General features: G+C 38.9%; 1 protein-coding gene across 1 annotated transcript in view; it reads left to right on the top strand.

Moving 5' to 3' along the window:
- Window positions 1-2777: 2777 nt before the first annotated feature.
- The window catches only part of LOC126095101 (odorant receptor 67c-like), a 47419-nt gene continuing 31016 nt past the window's right edge, over window positions 2778-19180 (top strand). The window contains exons 1-2 of the mRNA XM_049909805.1: window positions 2778-2865; window positions 3061-3171. Of these exons, the coding sequence (XP_049765762.1) occupies window positions 2803-2865; window positions 3061-3171 (174 nt within the window). The 5' untranslated portion in view covers window positions 2778-2802. The remainder of the gene's footprint in view (window positions 2866-3060; window positions 3172-19180) is intronic.

Consider the following 19180-nt stretch of genomic DNA (forward strand, 5'->3'; position numbering starts at 1 on the left):
TAGGACAAGTGATGGTTGAGACATTATTATCATTGAATTTAATGTGAGTTGCATTTTCAACACATTGTTTTGGTTTTTCTCTTGAAGTGCTTGTCAGTACATTTTGCTTTGCATTTAAGAAATGAATATTAAACATGCCTACCATATGTGATTATTGATAATCATCAGAGCTATCCTGTTATGTGTCTGTTGCTTGTTCCAACACATTTATGTAGATGTAAGTCTGTTATGGGAATTATTGGTTTCTAACATGAGGTGCAAGTTCTTAGATACTGAACAGTTTTTCAGACTGGAGTAGTTCATGTGGTGTGCAACTACTGCAGGATCTGTATTCTTTCTTCAGGCAGGTTCATATCCCTCCTCATCTCACTATGTATTAATCTCCTTGGTAATCCATAATTTCCCATAGGTATTTAACGTGCTTTCAGATTAGTTGTAGGTAAAGCTATTTTCAAATAATGTTATGATTTTATCATGAAACATTGTAAACTTATTCATTTCACTATAACTCTCTCCCCGGATCATCTTTTGTAAAATTTTATTAAAAATTCTTATTTTCACCTAGAGGAAAACTGTTAGATATTTTCTTATTTTTGCTAAATTACTAAGCATTATATCTTACAGAACATTTGTTAATGGGTATACAGTTATTTCCTTGCCTTGATGTTCATCAAAGAATACATTACGAATAAGAGTTCCACTATCCTGATCCATCTGTGCTTGAACATTATATACTGAGACCAAACTACAAAATCGAAATACGTTTTTCAGATCATTTTCCTGGTGGAATCACTTCAGAAATCACCAAACACTATTAATAGCTTGTTGTTGTCTAACATACAGCATGACAACGAATACAGTTATCTTATAATCATTTCAAAGTTTCTCAGTGAAGATGTATATACAGTTATTAGTGGAAGAGAATGTAAATGTGTTCGATAGGTTCGATCAATTGTAGATAAGATCTTGTAATACTGTAGGGTGCGGTTAAATTTATTCTTTAATGTGCGAACGGTTTAAATGGAAGACCATTATTCACCACATATTGCATGAATGTCATCGACACAGGAAATTTCTGTTAAAAAGGTTTTTTGAAAATTGTAGTGAAACAATGCAATTCTTGCTGTTAACAAAGATTATAAATATCGCTTGTATTTTTATTGCGATTTTCAACATCCTTCTCGTCTTGAAGATTCCTGTGTCCATGACATCTGTTCAACATGTGAACATGTGCTTGATTATTGCATTATACCTAACCCAAAACCGTATAAAAATATCACAGCTCATGATGGGCTACTTTTTCAGTGAGAGTGATTTATTTTCTGTATGAATTCACAAGCATTCCCTTCTGTGTGATGGTTTCTAACATAATATATTTGTTTCAGTGTTATTAAGCTTGTTTTCTGTTTTTTTTTAATGTGAAACAACTCTTTTTCCAATATTCTTCATGAGAAAGGACTAAAGTGTCATCCTTTAGATTTACCTTCTCTCATCCTGTGGCTTTGTGGTGTTCAGACAGGCAGAGGTCTACAAATTTTCCAGACAGGGAAGCTCTTTCACTTTATTTTTAAACCTTATGTTACGATCAAATAAAAAAAATAGCTCTGAGCACTATGCGACTTAACTTCTGAGGTCATCAGTCGCCTGGAACTTAAAACTAATTAAACCTAACTAACCTAAGGACATCACACACATCCATGCCCGAGGCAGGATTCGAAACTGCGACCGTAGCGGTCGCTTGGCTCCAGACTGTAGCGCCTAGAATCACACGGCCACTCCGGCCGGCTCAAATGAACATTCCTTGATGTGGTAGACTTAGTCGAAACTTGCAGTATGCCACCGGTGTTCAGTTGGGGTTAAAGTCTTACCATGAGTCTACATTCAGAATTATGCATAGTCGTGTACTCCCAACAGTGTAATTGATATACCCCTCATTACCGATCATGTTTCGTGGTTATTTCTCATGCATGTTTATCAATGAGTGCAATGTTAGTAGCATTCATTGTATGCTTAGTGATTAATCAGTTGTAAGATAATAGCGAATTCGGTGCTCGTTTTAAATAACTGAAATTAATTCTCTAACATTTATTAAAGGGTTTATTTCTTCACCGCCTATTTCTGTTGACGGAATTTACGTAATGAAAGGATACTAGTAAATACATTTTACTACTTGTTCTTATTAGTATTAAGGTTATATCTGCATCGAGGAAACGTTTGATGCATCAGAATATACAGTTTTCACTCTGTGATGGAGATTCGTCACGAATTTATAGACCATGCATGTTCTTCGTTTTCCTTCTGACAATAATTTTTCTAACTTGTTTCAAGAGTGAAAAAGCTGTTGAATTTCTTGAACTTCCACAGAGATGGATCCTCGTGATTTATCAATATCGAAAGAAATTTGAAAACTCATAAATGAATGAAATCGCATTGAGAGCAACCATTTGGAAAAAATAGAACATGAGACTTATTACTAGTTATTTTAATTTCTAGAGGCAGTATATCAGTGTGCTGAAGGCGAGGAATGCTTGAAAGTTTTCATCTAATTTTGTCTGCTGCAGTCATCTATTAAGTTTTCCTTAGATATGACCTTGATTTCATGGTTTAGCTTAGTGCCTCAAATATTCTATGCGATACTTACTGCACTATGATGACTGTTCGATGTAACATTTATCACCTTATCAGCGTTGTCAATAATTTCCTCTATTCTACTTTTTCATTTTTTTGTTGTAACCAAAGCATGCATGAGACCGCTCATATTGCAGGATCGTGGGTGACATAGAGGACCTACACTGGACGTCTATGCTCGTAAACTTCGTTCTACAACTCATCATACTGAGCTTCTCTGCTTTCGAGGCCACAGCAGTAAGTCCTGATTCTAATTACAAACTCCTGCCTAATTTCTAAAATTTAGTGAAGTAATCTTTGAATGGAGTTGTTTGTGCTTCATTCTCGTTACAAAATACGCTTACATCTTAAATAAAAATATTTATTCTTGTTTTTAGTGTACACAGTCAAATTCTATCATGTCACTGTTTTCCATTTGCTTTCCAATTCCAGTCAGCAGACCTGGCGAGCCCTTTAAAAGGCACAAACTTAATGACGTACCTCGTACTGGCCATATTCCAGCTGTTTCTGCTCTGTCGCTGCGGAGACAAGCTGATGGAAGCTGTGAGTATTCGCGCACTAAGCTGATGCGTCACATTCCATGAAACGTAATATATGTAGGTTTTTCTGTCGGTTTCCGGGTATTACAGCTTGATAAATGAATTTTATTTGTGACATTCTGAGTAAGAGGGCAAAGAGATACGGATATGGTTCGTCAAGGTAGAAATATTACATTGACTGTTGTGAAGTGTATTCAGCATACTTTCTGGTCGTTTGTAATTCTCCGAATGAAAACTGCCGTTACCTCTTGACCCGAAGCAGAGGCAGTCGGCTGTCACAATACTTGCATAATACGAAAGAGGACAAAATCGCCAAATTTTGCTACCGACCCGTACTTTGACATCTGTGGCAGGGAGCAAAATCGAAAAAATTGAAAAAGGAAAAAAAAGATTGCATAATGAATCTTCGACAATAAGCTTTTAAGTCCAGTTTCAATCTCATAGAGGACTAGCGCTATGCCGGTCCGGTTCTCATGTAACGGAAAAGCCGTCAGAGGCGCAAAGATACTTTCCTATATGTAGTACCCAAGACACCGAGAGTTTTCATAATAAAGAGACACTGAGATTACCTCAAAATGAATGAATACTCTACTGACAAACAAAACGCTCTAAATATTGTGCGTTAGACGTTTTAGAGGAGATAAAAACTTGAAATATCACTGTGTCCTTAGACACTGTCATTCTATCTAGTAATGTGAAATTGTGAAACTGTCCAGTACGCGGTCTCGTAAATCCTTCCTACTAGGATTAATTAGGAAGGAGGATTAATAGACAAGGTCACGTCGATGAAATGGTCATTAGAGAAGAAGCAAAAGTTTGACGAAAGGCAAACAGCAGAACGAAGTCAGCTGTGTTCATTTCAAAGAATCTGACCTAGGATTAGGTGATTGATGGAAAGCTTGGAAAACATAACGCTATACGGCCGACGGCGGAATGAACCACTGTCCTTCCCTAAGCTACTCCATTGTCTTATCACTGTGCCATCTCTCTTGGTCCTACTATAATAGATCTTACCATTCACGAACAAAATGGAATCTTGGCACAGTAATTCTGGGAAGTGATTTTGGAAGAAGCTCTCTGAAAAGGCACCAGCCGTCCAATCTCTACTGATACGTCACTCTAGACCCACATTCAATATCCGCAAGTTATCGTATGGTCACTCCTACCTTTAACACCTTTCCCCTTCCACCCACGAATGAAAGGAGAAATAGACGATTGTGTTCCTCTGTACGAGTGCTGCTTTCTCTTGTACTAAGTTCTCTTATCTTGTCTTCACGGTCCATACCGAAACTAACGTTGGGGCCAGTAAAATAGTTCTGCATTGAGCTGAAAATGTGGTTCTTTGAGGTTTATCAGCAGTGCTTCACATAAAGAACGTCGTATTCTCTTCAGAGGTTCCGATTTGAGCTCACGAAGCATCTCCGTAATGCTCGTGCTTTCATGGAAGCTACTGCTGACAAATCTAACAACACGCCTCTGAATTGCTTCGATGTACTCCATTATACTTACATGGTGGTGATCGCAAACACTCGAGCAGTGCTCAAGAATAGGTCGCACCAGTATTCTATATGCTGTCTACTTTATAGATGACCTATGCTTTCCTAAACCGCCCAACAAACCAAGCCGCCCATTCGCCTTTCCTCCTAACGGCCTTGCGTAGTCGTCCCATTTCATATTCCTTCGCAATGTTACGTCTGGATATTTAATCGACGTAGCCGTGTCACGCAGCATATCACAGATACAGTATTCGGTCATTAGCGGATTGTTTTCCCCACTCGCATTCACTAACTTTCATTTCTGCACATTTAAAGCGAGCTGCCGTTCATCACACCAAATAGAAATTCCTGTAAGTCATTCCGTATTCTCTTCCAGGCACTCAACGACGACGATACTTCCCATCTCTCCCTCTGTCTGTCAGAACATGGCACTAGTGTACTCACTCTTGTCTCTGATGAACACTTACCGTCGAGGACAACACACCGGATTCTAAATCGAAATGTTTCTTTCCCAATTACCCCTGAGGCGCATATTAAGTCGAAGAACAACATATTATATCTATTCTTCCAGTTAACCAAGAAAGGAACAAACATTTGGATGGATTTATGTAATGTGTCGCACTGGCTTCTGTTACTCAAAAAGACTACGAGCCAATCACGTAACCGGGAATCTATCATCGTGAGTCAATGGTGAGAAAAATGTGTTTAATGTAACGCTTCACCAACTGGGGAATGGGGTACCCCAAGCTCTGAGATACTAATGTCTCTGGATATTTGCCAATTTATGTCTACTAAAGTGACTGTCCATATGGCCTCTCCCACATTAATCGAATCATTTAAAATATTAAAACGCAAAAGCTCCTTTTCGACAAGTTAAACCTTTGAAAAACAACGAATTACGTAATTACGTCAATGTAACCCTGGGGATGTTTTCAGCTACACATGTTAGGCGTAAAACGTGCGTTAGACAATGATCTAAAGCCCAAGAAACCTATGTCGCCATGGATATAAATACGGGTCGTGAGATCACTCGAGCTCACTAGTTTCCAACATTATCATTCACTAGGATGCCGTTGGCGTACTCGCACTATTTGTTTCGGGCACAGAAGTAGTTTTTCTCTTTTCTGCACATAATCAAATTATGAACACTATTTTGGAACTAAAATAGAGCGTTTCGTTTAACCATAACAGGACTGATGGAAATGAGTAAGCTGAACTTCAGAATCACACGACAGGAGCATCATATGTCGGATGAGCTCGTAGTAGTATGAATTGTCAGTATACGTAGAAATTCCTCTTCGGGCGACCGTAGTGGGAATACCCTCACTGGAGACTATCGTCCCAACTTGTGGTGGAAAGTTGAGAACTTTGATGATTTCTGTTGCACTGTGACCTACGGTTCATTACCCTATGTTTTCCGTCATTTGTGAGACAGCTACATTTTGTAATTATACCAGGTACTGAAACTGTACTTCTTTTACCTCACTTCCGTTATTAGCATCAGAGTTGTATTTGATATGTTAGATGTGGACGTGGGTCATCTTGTCTGGAATTTGGTTGGTTTACATAAATATCATCTCCTCTTTCTACGAATTTTAATCATTTAGATTTTAATAGTGTCATCTTTCAGCTGTAAAATTTTGGCTTCCTTGTGTATCATTTACAGTATCAAAATCAAGTAGAAATTAACCACATAACTGGAAGATATAATTTCTGTTGTGTAACAATTACGAGAATACAGAGAATTAAAGCCATTACGCACACACAAATATTGCCTTACAAAGCCATGTAAATACTTAAAGCGAAACGCGGAATGCGACTTTTATAGATAGGAGCACAGTTAAGGTAACCGAGACGGCATTTATTAGGGTGGTGTAAGTTAGTTCACTGATAGACTACATAAAGAGTGAAATGCAAACATTAGTACGTAGGTGGTCATCGTTAGAGTCATCTCTACACGGCTCTCTGTAGACAGCTGAAAAGTGCCGGGATAAATGGATAATCCACAAACAGCACGTGGATGACAGTAAGCTTCTCAAAGTCGGACAGACAACTGGGAGATGGATGACACAATATGGGCCACGACAGTCCTTTACATGAGACGAGACGAAGAAAAATGCTAACGCAACACGCTCTCGAAAACCCATTCCGATATTACTTCTGGGGTGGCCTGTAAGTGTGTGCTCTAACGGCCACAGCTCATCTCAAACAAATCCTTCTGGCTTGGTCACTGTCTCAGTGAACAGTTTGTGTTGCAAGTTTTCGGCGCCTTATACTGGTTCTGGTATGGGAATTCATATGTTTCTATTGAGTTCGGCCATCTGGCGATGTAATTTGGCAGTATCCAAGCGCCAGCAGATGAGTTCCCCAACAGTAGAGTTTTACTCACTATTTCTTGTTATATCCTGTATCTCCTTCCAGTAACATTCCATTTCTTATTGCTGTCTGCGAGCGACGTCTGTTCTTCGTCTACTCGTGCTGCTTGCTCAGCTAACGTGACTAGCATTTCTCTCTTATGCTCTGGAATATCTGCACGTACTTCTGTTGTTGGCTGCGACTTCTAATCGATTTTTAGGGATTGCTTGGTAGCCAACTTGCAGGTCCCTGTTTAATAACTACTACCGCTGTTCGTGTTGCTGCCACACTACTCTGAAAAACTAATTCCGATTCTCATCCTGGGTCTCAGAATTTCATGACTGGTTCTTAATATTTAAATGAAAAGTCCGAAGAAACCTGCACTGCATAGCTCACACTTAAATTTGGGATAAGTCCTAGCTTTCACTCTAATACTACAACGCGCAGCTCTAAATTTGCCATTCTTTTCCCAGTGATTCACTTAATAATGACAAACCCTTAAAGTATGAAGGAACGCTTAAGTTGTGTATCTATAAACTGATATTAAAGAGATGGTAATAATGGCTTGGAGATGTTTGGGAAATCTAAATACGGTTTTCAGAACTGAGATTCCTATCGGTCTGAAATGAAAGAATTAAAATCACTATGTACTATCAGCTCTTAACGAGAAAACCACTGAAGAAGTGGAAGTTACAGAGCATGCAATGGAGAGATGGACATGGGTAACTACTGGAAGAAACAAGAAAACAAGTAAATGGACCAGGGAACACACAAGAGGGGAAGTACTAATTTCTCCAATAAAGGCAAGTAGTTGTGAGCGCGGAGCATTCTCAACGGATGGTGATTTGTGGGATTCCAAAGAAATATACAAATTAAAATTTTATACTCTCAAGTTTCCTAACCGACATGCACAATTTACAAACAATAGTACCGTACAATAGTAGATACCAGTTTCTTTCCGTGATCTTTATCAAAATTCAGCATCAAAATTCTGGTCTTGAAAGTGAATACGATGATAAATTGCGTATTTCTCTTTAATTTTTGGAAACTGTTTTCTATTGCATTCTCAGTTACTTATGATTAATAATTTTTTGACCAATATTTCCTTTCTTTATTTTCACACTTTGACTGACTTACAGTATTTAGCCTATCAGAAAATCCCCTGTTTCCGGCGCTTGAGGTAGCTGTCAGGACCAGAGGGAACTACATGAGTGACAGTAAGCTCCGTCGAGTTTTACGAGTCGACTTTATGCGCTACCCAGTACGCGAGAGTCCATATTCCCAGTATCGAACACTTTATTGTCCAGAAATGTAAATTAAATGCAGTTCGTGCTGCCAAACCTCCAACTACTTTTTATTGAAGTAGATCACTATGAATCACGTGTGAGTCCAAATTTCTTGACGGACAAGCGGGTTTCAATGCCGCGCCAATACATGGAGAAAAGGTTGCAGTAAAACTATACTCAAACTACACAAATGAAAACGTCCCATTAGGGATTATGTATCTCTCACCACACTAGAAGGTAAGAATAAATTCCTCAAAACCTATATGGTTCGAATCAAGAAAGAAAGGAGGAAGAGACAGACAGAGAGAGAGAGAGAGGGACAGAGAGAGAGACCACAACTGGTGCAATCATTTCGTTATATGAATAATTGTGCGGCTTATTGTCCAATTAAAGACGGTAAAAACACCCAGTACTCAAGACCGCTTCATGACTTAATTGAATGCCTAAACTGCGACTTATAATTAACATTTAATAATCAACTGGAGTAAGTAAAGTAGTATCATTTAGTCCACATCAAGTAGGAATGTAGTATACTGAAGACTTAACTCTACAAAGAATGAAGCAACTGATCGTAACACTGAAATTATTTATTAAAATTTCATGGTATTATGAACGTCTCAACTGCAAAATCTTACATGGTTTTAATGCAAAGCTAGACAAAAATCTAAACAGCTGTTCTAACTTACCACTTCCTTACTGATATTTGTGCTGCGACACTAACTCTGTATTTTATGGGCTGAACAGATACACCATTGTTAAACCTCTTGATAATAGTGATGAAAACAAAAATGTTAATACGTGGCATCCAGTTCCTTTACTAATATCTTTCTATAACCAATTCTGCTATGTAGTATTCTGTGCTGTTGTGCCATAATTTAGGACAAACAGGTACTTAGTACGTCGAACTTTGGTTTTAGAAGGATTGCTCGTATAAGTGTAGTAAACATACACTTATTCATTTATTAATATAAGACAGCTACTGGAGTCAGTGAGTACAGGAATATGGTCCGAAAATTTGTTTGTGTATACAGAAGAAAATGCCAGCTGGAAGTAATATATAAGTGAAATTCTCTAACAAGGAGGTTCAGAAAATGTGTGCTTTGCGTTATTAGTTGTTTCAGAAGCAAAGAAACCAAGATATAAACTCTTTTAGAATATTTCGCCTAGGTGATTTTGGCAAGTAATTTTCTTGGTCACTTTATCAACGTAGAAAGAAAGAATTATCATCAAACACCACGCTATGAAGGAAACAAAAAGACTTCTGTTATGAGATCTGGAGAGGTGTTAATTACGCAGCAACAAAAAAGTCTATAATCGTTTGCTCATTAATATAAAACGTACCACGAGAGGAAAAGCCGATTTTGGGATTTATAGCCAAATCATTTCTTCTGTAGACAAATTTTCACTTAAAATCTAGTTACATGAGTCGTACAGAGATAACTGGTTTGTTTTTAAATGTAGGTGTGTCTCATTTAGAGCATGACGCCCAAATGCATTAAATTTAAGTCAATGTGTTATTTCGCAAATTGTAAATGGCAGAAATGTAGCCAAAGTTACAAAAATATTTAAACATAGCATATACACTTGCCCATACATATTATTTATGCATAAATCGTGAAGTTGATCTAAGAACCAAAGTAGTATGAACTAACTGCAGTCAGCTACATGTCCCTTGAACTTTATCGCAGAAGGGATTGCTGTAAAAGTAATATTCAGTTAGGGTCTGAAAATAAAAGCTCGCAAAAATCTAAATCTTGTTGCTGGCCTGCACACGTCCATTATACTTTTGGTACAAATAAACTGATTCAGGACTGCTACTAAAACAGTTTAACCAGTGTTGGAAGTATAATCCACTTCGTCACTGTCGCATTAGAGACTATCCAAATACTTTCTCTTTTTGAAATTTCAAGAGCTTAAGCCGAGGTTCACATGAATGTCAAACACAGATTTAGGGGCTTCCGATTTTGACAGGAAGGCTGTTTACGTTTCTGCTTGACATCGGATTCACCTGATTTTGAAACAGATGAACGACACGTATAATAAATTTTTAATACTTGTAAGCATCTCATGCTACAATCATATCTGACAATGTGCAAAAACCATTTTGAACCTCTAACTGAGTTGCTGCTGTTTACGCTTGAAATCATATCGTTCAAGTGATAACGCTGTTTCATAACACAACAGGCAAAATATTTTTAGTGAAAGTCGTTACTTTAGTTTTCAGTTGGTGTAAGACCTGCAAGATATTTTGAAAGCTGTCCGCAACAGACATGAAACATCTTCGAAAAAATTTAAAGCTATATAAATAAACATGTATGAAGTTTAATTATCTCAGTTTACTTAATAAGTAAATGGCTTCTGTCTCTAGTGCACTCATACATAAAACTGCAACCTGTACTGTAGGCACGAAGACCAATTCCATTTGGAAGAAACAACAATATGGATACGAAGAAAGCTAACTAAGAGTTTGTGGACACAAAAGGCAAGACCTGAAATAGGTGTGGAAAACGACACAACTCCTACTCGCATAAAAAATGGAGCGAAGGAAGGCAGAAATGATGGGCCATAAGGTACTCTTAAACAAAAGGCCTTCCAAAAGAAAAAGGAAAAAATCTGAGGAAATGAAAGAGATCGATCAAAATCTCACTAAAAATGTTGTATCCAGGAGAAGTTAAGAAATAAAGCGGTACTGAAAGAGAAAAGACCATGAAGAGACAAGACATGATATGGAAGTCCGAATTGTATGAAGTATGTTACTTTCTTTTTTTCTTCAGTCGGTCATAAAGCCGAGCCTATACTGAACAAAATAAGTACATTTTCTGATCCATTCAATCAGATTTTTCTCCCTTTTTTATTGTTGGATTCGATAATTAATTTCCACATTTTTCGATACAAAACCAGTAAGGCTATACAGTCTTACAGAAACCGGGATACTATCGCTCAATCCGTACGAGAGTCCCTTGGTAGTATGGTCTGAAATTTTAATATTCATACAAGGGCAGTTCAATAAGTAATGCAACACATTTTTTTTTCTCGGCCAATTGTGGTTGAAAAAACCGGAAATTTCTTGTGGAATATTTTCAAACGTTCCCGCTTCGTCTCGTATAGTTTCACTGACTTCCGACAGGTGGCAGCGCTGTACGGAACTGTTAAAATGGCGTCTGTAACGGATGTGCGTTGCAAACAACGGGCAGTGATCGAGTTTCTTTTGGCGGAAAACCAGGGCATCTCAGATATTCATAGGCGCTTGCAGAATGTCTACGGTGATCTGGCAGTGGACAAAAGCACGGTGAGTCGTTAGGCAAAGCGTGTGTCACCATCGCCGCAAGGTCAAGCAAGACTGTCTGATCTCCCGCGTGCGGGCCGGCCGTGCACAGCTGTGACTCCTGCAATGACGGAGCGTGCGAACACACTCGTTCGAGATTATCGACGGATCACCATCAAACAACTCAGTGCTCAACTTGACATCTCTGTTGGTAGTGCTGTCACAATTGTTCACCAGTTGGGATATTCAAAGGACAACGCAAGACGCAAGACCTCACACAAGTCTTCGCACCCGAGAGGAGCTCACAAAACTTCAGTGGACTGTTCTTCCTCATGCACCCTACAGCCCCGATCTCGCACCGTCGGATTTCCATACGTTTGGCCCAATGAAGGACGCAATCCGTGGGAGGCACTACGCGGATGATGAAGAAATTATTGATGCAGTACGACGTTGGCGCCCGACATCGACCAGTGGAATGGTACCGTGCAGGCATACAGGTCCTCATTTCAAGGTGGCGTAAGGCCGTAGCATTGAATGGAGATTACGTTGAAAAATAGTGTTGTGTAGCTAAAATATTGGGGAATAACCTGGTGTATTTCAATGCTGAATAAAACAACCCCTGTTTCAGAAAAAAAATGTGTTGCATTAATTATTGAACTGCCCTCGTACTAATGAACGTACAGTTCCAACCTGATTCTTCCGTGTCTGCGCGACGATGGTGAGAGATTCACTTCGAGTGGCGGATGTATTTCTCACTGAGTCAGTGCTTCAATTTGTTGGTACTTCTACTCGTACTAGTACCGAAACATATCCCGACATCTCCCACGCTCCAATTTCGTCCTCATTCTTAAATTTACGTCTGACCCGTCGTGACATGGAAACAATGAGGCCTCAGTAGGTCGCTGGAGGAGTTGGCATCATTTCTGCAAGTCACCTGATTCCCGTAAATTCCGGTGAAAGGGATCATGATCCCTGACACCACGTTCAATCACATCCTGCACATCAAACTGGAACCCAACATTGTGCTCCACGAAACACTTTATCACACTCCTGAAAATGGCGCATTATCCAGTTTAAAAGTACCACTACCACAGGGAAACATGATCGACATGAAGGAGTCTGTGTGATCTACAACCAGTGTACGACACTCCTTGGCCGTCATAATGGCTAGCACAAGCTCCATTGGACCCTTGGATGCCCACTTGAATGTACCCCAGAGCATAAAGGAGCTACCGCCAGCTTGTCTCCGTCCAGCAGCACAGGTGTAAAGGAGCTGTTTCCCTGGAAGACAATGGATTCGCGCCCATCGACATGATGAAGATATCGCTATTCACCGAACACTTTCTCACTGCACCAAAGCCCACTGACGATGGTTACGTGCCAATTTCACTCGCAGTAGCCGTGGTGTTAACATAGACACGTGTGTGGGTCGTTGGTTGCGGAGGCCCTTCGTTGGGAGTGTTCGGTGCAGCCATATTTGTACTCTCCCCAGAGTTAAAGTCTGAAGCTTCGGCCATAAATATAATAGACTGGCCCTGACGTCATTTTCGTGGCTCCAACATCTCTGGGCTAAAGTCACGTGAATGTTGGCAAATCATGGTTGTTTCATGTTGCGCTTATGGCTGTACTCAGCGTTTTGTCGGGGAAAATGGCATTAAATTTCACGTGTGTTTCTATGACAGTGCAGATGCGTTTATTGAAACCTGCTGAAGTGACATTTATATGTTTTTTACACTTGAAATAGAGTATCACGTAAATTAAAGTGTTGAAAGTGATGCCTGTAAAGTCAGACTCATATTAAATTTTGGAAACTATCTGTGATGATTCGGTTACAGAAGTAAATATAACTGGTTCTCGTTCCTACTCATGGGGTCCCTAAGGATGAAGACCGAAGGCAGCTTTGGATACAGGCCCTGAAACGGAAAAAACTTTAAGCCATCGGCACATACGCGCCTTTTTGTATATACAAGTGAGATTATAATAAGGTAAGAGCACCTATAGTCGACACTTGAAGAGAATTTTTTTCTACCTTCTAATACTATTAAATAAAAGTAGGCTCCAAAATTATTTTCTGAAACTTCAAAGTCTCACCTTTCATCTAAAATATCATTTTTTTTAAACTGATAGTTAAAACTTTCGTAAAAATAGTAGGAACTGAACCTTTGAAGTGCACCTAAAATTGATACTCTAAAATGGACCTGCTCCTAAAGTCGACAATTTTGGCACCTATAGTTGACATAATTCCCATATCCCATTTTCTTTTAGAAAGTGACTAGAGCTCAAAACGCGGCGAATCCAATATTTAAAGTTTTGACACGAGCCCACTCTTAGTGTTTAAAAGAATTTTTACGACATTTTACTTTAATTGATAGTTTATAGTAATTTCATCCTGCTGCCCACCAGAGGGGCATTCGATGTATTTGTTAGATTTTATAAATGATACTGTGGGCAAATCCAGGTCAAGTGTAGTTCTGCCATAATTTTTCGCAAATAAAAAAGGAAGCGTTTGACAGTCAGTTGAGAAATGTGGGTAAAATACGATACAAACATAGGATGGCAGACCGCTGATTTGAAATCCCGCCACGTTTTGCCAACAGTCACGTGGTTTATGTTGGAGCCACAGCAGCCCTATAGCTTCTGCACAGCAAGACCAGTCTACTAGTATCTATGGTCGAAGGTGTGAAGTTAGTTTCGCCATGGTTCGCCACCTGTCCTGTCTTATGAGTGTGCCAAGACTACAACGTGTGAAATCTGTAATGAGGGGTGGCCGCCCGACTTCACGACGTCTGGACGTGGTTTCACCTCGGTTTCTTGAGGTGTTGAAGACACTCACCACAGCCCTCTTCGAACACCCGAAAACTCGCGGAGTTTCCGAAATGCTCGGGCCAAGCCGCCAGGCCATCGCAATCCGCCCTCGGTCTAACTCAGACAGAACGCGCGCTCACTGATGCTTCACGCAACGAGCATGTTTCTGACTGGCAGTCACTCCTCGCCAGGTGACGCTGCTATCTACTGGACAGACTTAAATGCATAGTAGGTCTGCGGTCATAATGTACTGGCTGATCAGTGTTTTGGTTGCAACCAGTATGTGAGTTTCCCATGGAATATGTGTGTAACTTACTACGAAAGACGAAATGCTCGCAGATACGTCTTGTAACTCAGAAATGCATGTACCTGAATGTAAAATCTTCTCCGGAGAACACTTAGCCAAGGTTCATTGGAGATCGTACTGCACGTCTTCTTATGGTGAGTAGGCAGACGGTTTTCGATAAATATTGTACTACGTCGATCTACCAATTTTCAGACGTCAATAACTTGCTGTCGTTAAAATACATGAATTAAGGGGCTCTGGAAAGGCCCAAAATCATGAAAAGTTCAATTTTTACTTTTTTGCGATTTCTGAATCTGCAGATATTACCTTTCAAAAGACATATAATTCATTCAATTCCGAAGACTACAACTATTTTTAATTTTTTTTTGAAATGTGTTCTACATGGGCGTGACCCACTGCGGCGCTGTTAAACTGCTGTCAAATGGTGTTATTATTAACGTCCGTGTTCATCAGGTACATTTTAGTGATGTGAGATAAAGTGTGTGTTGTGGCTAACCTGTGATGGTTCAATATATATCGCTGGTGTGATTGTCGATTGTTTCATGTTTATTTACTCTGTCGTTATCTCGAAAATATTCGTAATTAATTCTGTTTCTTGAGTCTCTGTTTTGTTGAAGTATAATAAGGAGTAAAAGTAAAGTTATTAGAAATCCTCTGAAGGCTTTTAAGAAGAGGAGAAATGTTGGAAAGCCAAAGGTATGTGTTATTACTGTAAATAATAACATTCTAACATGGTACGAGCGATGCTTGCTTTAGACAAGGAACGCCTTCGGGCTGCAGACAGGGCTGTAAAGAGTCTAGAAATACAAGCAAGAGTATACAGGAGGAGGAACAAGAGGAAGCTGGAGGAGGAGTTTGCAGAGGATGAAGATAATCCAGCCTATGGACCTGGAATGCACTAAAAAGTTAATCCAATCTTCGTCGCTCGATTCCCAAAACTTTTATTTTCTCATACTAATTACATTTTTTCTAAGGATCTTCCAAACATATTTGTTTCAATCTTTCAGTAAATGTTTCACAGTACCTTCTGCATAAATTAACACAGCCTTTTTCCAAAAAACTGTATATTTTTGAATATATAAATAAAAAATTGCAAAAAAATGTTGTGAATTTTCATTACAATTGAAAAAAAATTATCTTTAATAACAGAACTAAAATTTGGAAAATCCCTGTGTTAAGTTGTAGCCCATATTCCAATAAATAATCTGTCAAAACTTCAACTTCCTACCTCAAATAATTTGTGAGGAAAGATGTAATTTATAAGCGTTATTTTAACATTGCAAGTATAGGGCGTTCCGGAGCCCCTTAAGATGCTTTGCCATGAAAGGTCCATCGGTGACTCAATAATTAAATTTTACGCGAATGAGCAAAATATCAGACAGATCGCTACATAAATGTCGAACATTTATCATAAAACATAATTTAATTTAGAAACAAAGAAAGAAATTATCGTTCATTATGTTTAATTAATCATTTCAAAAGTAAATAGTAAATAGAATCTCTGGATGTTCAGCCACCTGACATGCACCGATGCATCCCAGTCGATACAAGTAAGCCTACATTCATTCAATATTCATTACGTAGGATGTTAAGAGTCCCTACATCACAGTACAGGATCAATAAGGAAATTGATAACTTGAAGCAGATTGAGAGAAGAAATAGATACACCAGCTCTACAGTTACACGTGTAAACAATAAATTATAACCAAACAAACACTGTTTTTAACCTTGTTTCAAATTTTATTATTAATGTTATTGAACAAGCTAGGTTTCGGGTTATAAGCTCACTTTCAAGTACATTACTGATTCCAAAAGATGATAATACATAGATAAACGTGATTCCAATGCAAAGATAATCTTAAGTTCTTGGGTCTAGATCCATAGCTTAATGTACACTTACATCAATGACCATTTTTTAACAAATTGCAACCATTATTACACATTCACCAATTATACTACAATGACCGGACTAAAGTTGTGCATCAGCTAAGATAATTTTAACTATGATGGACTGGGGTACACAGTCTTGCTTCTATCCTGTGGTTGTGATCTCATCTAAAAGGGGTGAAAAATTGAATTTGTTTTCTCGTTTAAAAATAGGTGTGGGGATATACACATCTCTTTTTTTAATTTCTAAAATTTCTCATTGTCCGAGTTTCGGCCCCCTTCCTCGATGTGTAGGACTTGTACATCTATTGTATAATTGTGATTATTGTTCAGGCACTGTTCTGCAAAGGCTGAATCGGGCTTCCTCAATGTCCAGCTTTTGTGGTGTTCCTTAAGCCTGGTACATACTGATCTCCTCGTCTGTCCAGTGTAACAAGACTGACGCTCCCGGGATGTGATTTTATAAACCCCACATTTTTGTGATAGCTGGTTGTTTCTCTTTTGCATTCAACAGGACACCACTTACTGTCTGAGGAACCTAGAAAAACACAGAGAAACCCTTTGCCTTCAAGATGTTACTTATTCTATTTGATATTTTCCCTAGAAAAGGTAATCTGCACCATTTCTTTTCCAGTTTGTCTATGTTTTTCGTTGTGGACAGTAGAGACCTGGCTTGCTTCTTTTTACTTGAAATTTTATCAATGGTGATGGGGTCAAATTCATTATTTATGGCCATTGTTTTTATTGTTTTGAGTTCCTGGTCAATGCCTTCTTAGGACATAGGGACAGAATGGAGACGCTGCATCATGTGATGGAATGCGGCAAGTCTGTAGGTTGTAGGATGTTGGGAGGAAGCCGGCATGAAAGTGTCAGTGAAGGAATCTTTTCAGTAAATATTAAATTTAGCGTTACTGTCTTCTATCTTTAGGTTAATGTCCAGGAAATTTACGTTGCGCCTCTCTAACTCCATGATGACATTTATGTTAGTGTGCCACTGGTTGATATTTTCCACAAATTGATGGAGTTGTCTGTTGGAAACTTTCCACATACAAAGAATGTCATATACATATCTGTACCAATAAACAACATGTTTTGCCAGTGGTTCTCTCTTCAGAAAATAAGTCTCCTGCTTGTCCATGAACATTTGTGCTAGTAAGGGGGATAAAGGTGAGCCTATTCCCAGACCATCTGTTTGCTGATAACAGCTCCATTGAAAGCAGAAGTTATTTTGGTTTAAACAACATTCTACTGTACTAACAATGCTCAGCTGCTCTTCTAGATTCTTGTTGTGAGAACACAATGAATGTGACACAATATCTATACAGTATTGCACTGGAATAGATGTGAACAAGCTATGCACATCGGACGAGACTAATTTTGCGTTTGCTGGAAACGTATTATCCGTTAACTTGTTAACTAAATCGAAACTGTTCTTAATCCTGTGTTTCCCTTTGAAGTTCAGCTTCTTCTTCAAGATGGCGTTGATTCTCCTGCCAGTCTTGTGTACTCGAGCAAGTATTGCTGATAACACTGGACGGATAAGCACTTCCGGTGTGTGGAGCTTCGGTAAACCATACAGCCATGGAGCCCTTGGGGTCATTTGCAGCACGCTCTTGCAGGCATGTTCCGAAAAGATATTGGAGCACTTGTTTACTACCTGCTTAGCCTGATCATTGTAACTAACTGTGAGGTCTCTCTGTAGTTTTTCTATCCACACTGATTGGAAAAAAATGCTCTACTTCGCTTATATAATCTGTTTCATTTAAAAGCGCTACAGTCCCTCCTTTATGTGCCCTTGTCGAAACCACATGTTTTCAATCCTAGTTTTAAGTTCCTTCATGACTAAGAATTCGTTGTTCTTCGGATATCGAGCATGATGTTGTTGTTGTTGTTGTTGTGCCTGCCTGATTTCTTCCACACGCTGCACTTCTGTTACCATATCTTTGTGTAGGGTTAGTTCCAGATGTACCCTTAGATGATATAACACTTGAGGTTTTGTTATCATCTCTCGAGCATATTTATGGCCGTTTGATAATAGCTTTTCTTCTGGCTCAGACAGGGTGAATGTTGATAAATTAACAATTCTGTCTGCAAAGTGGATCGGCATATTTGGGGTTAAGGTTCCCCCTTCAACGATAATAACGGTTCTAACTACTGAAACGTATTGTAAATGATGTCTGAAACCGTTTCCGTAACAGTGTTGCCCAACCACATAAATTCGCATGGATGAAGCAATTGAGTAAGCTGCATAAGTATTAATTTCAGGTGCAAACTCACATTATCACGAACTCTGAACCAATTCGAAATTTCTTGTTTAATCCACAGTTTTTCTGCTGCCTTCTGTCATACTGAAGCTGAGCTTTCTTTGGTCTTGATGGTATCGTTCTTTGGTGTTATTTTGTATTTTAGGCACTGTTTATTAAACCAAACATGTAGACATGCTCACGCCTTCTTAGTGAGGAATCGTCTATACAACCAAGTTAAGGTTGCTTGGCTTGAATTCAAAATCATTGTAATGAATCAACTGTGGGTTCTTGGTGAAACATTCTAAATTAACTAAACGAACACTGGTTTTAGCCTTGTTTCACAATTTATTATTAATGTTATTGCAC

This window comes from Schistocerca cancellata, chromosome 8, assembly GCF_023864275.1.
Source record: "Schistocerca cancellata isolate TAMUIC-IGC-003103 chromosome 8, iqSchCanc2.1, whole genome shotgun sequence".
NCBI classification, from domain to species: Eukaryota; Metazoa; Arthropoda; class Insecta; order Orthoptera; family Acrididae; genus Schistocerca; species Schistocerca cancellata.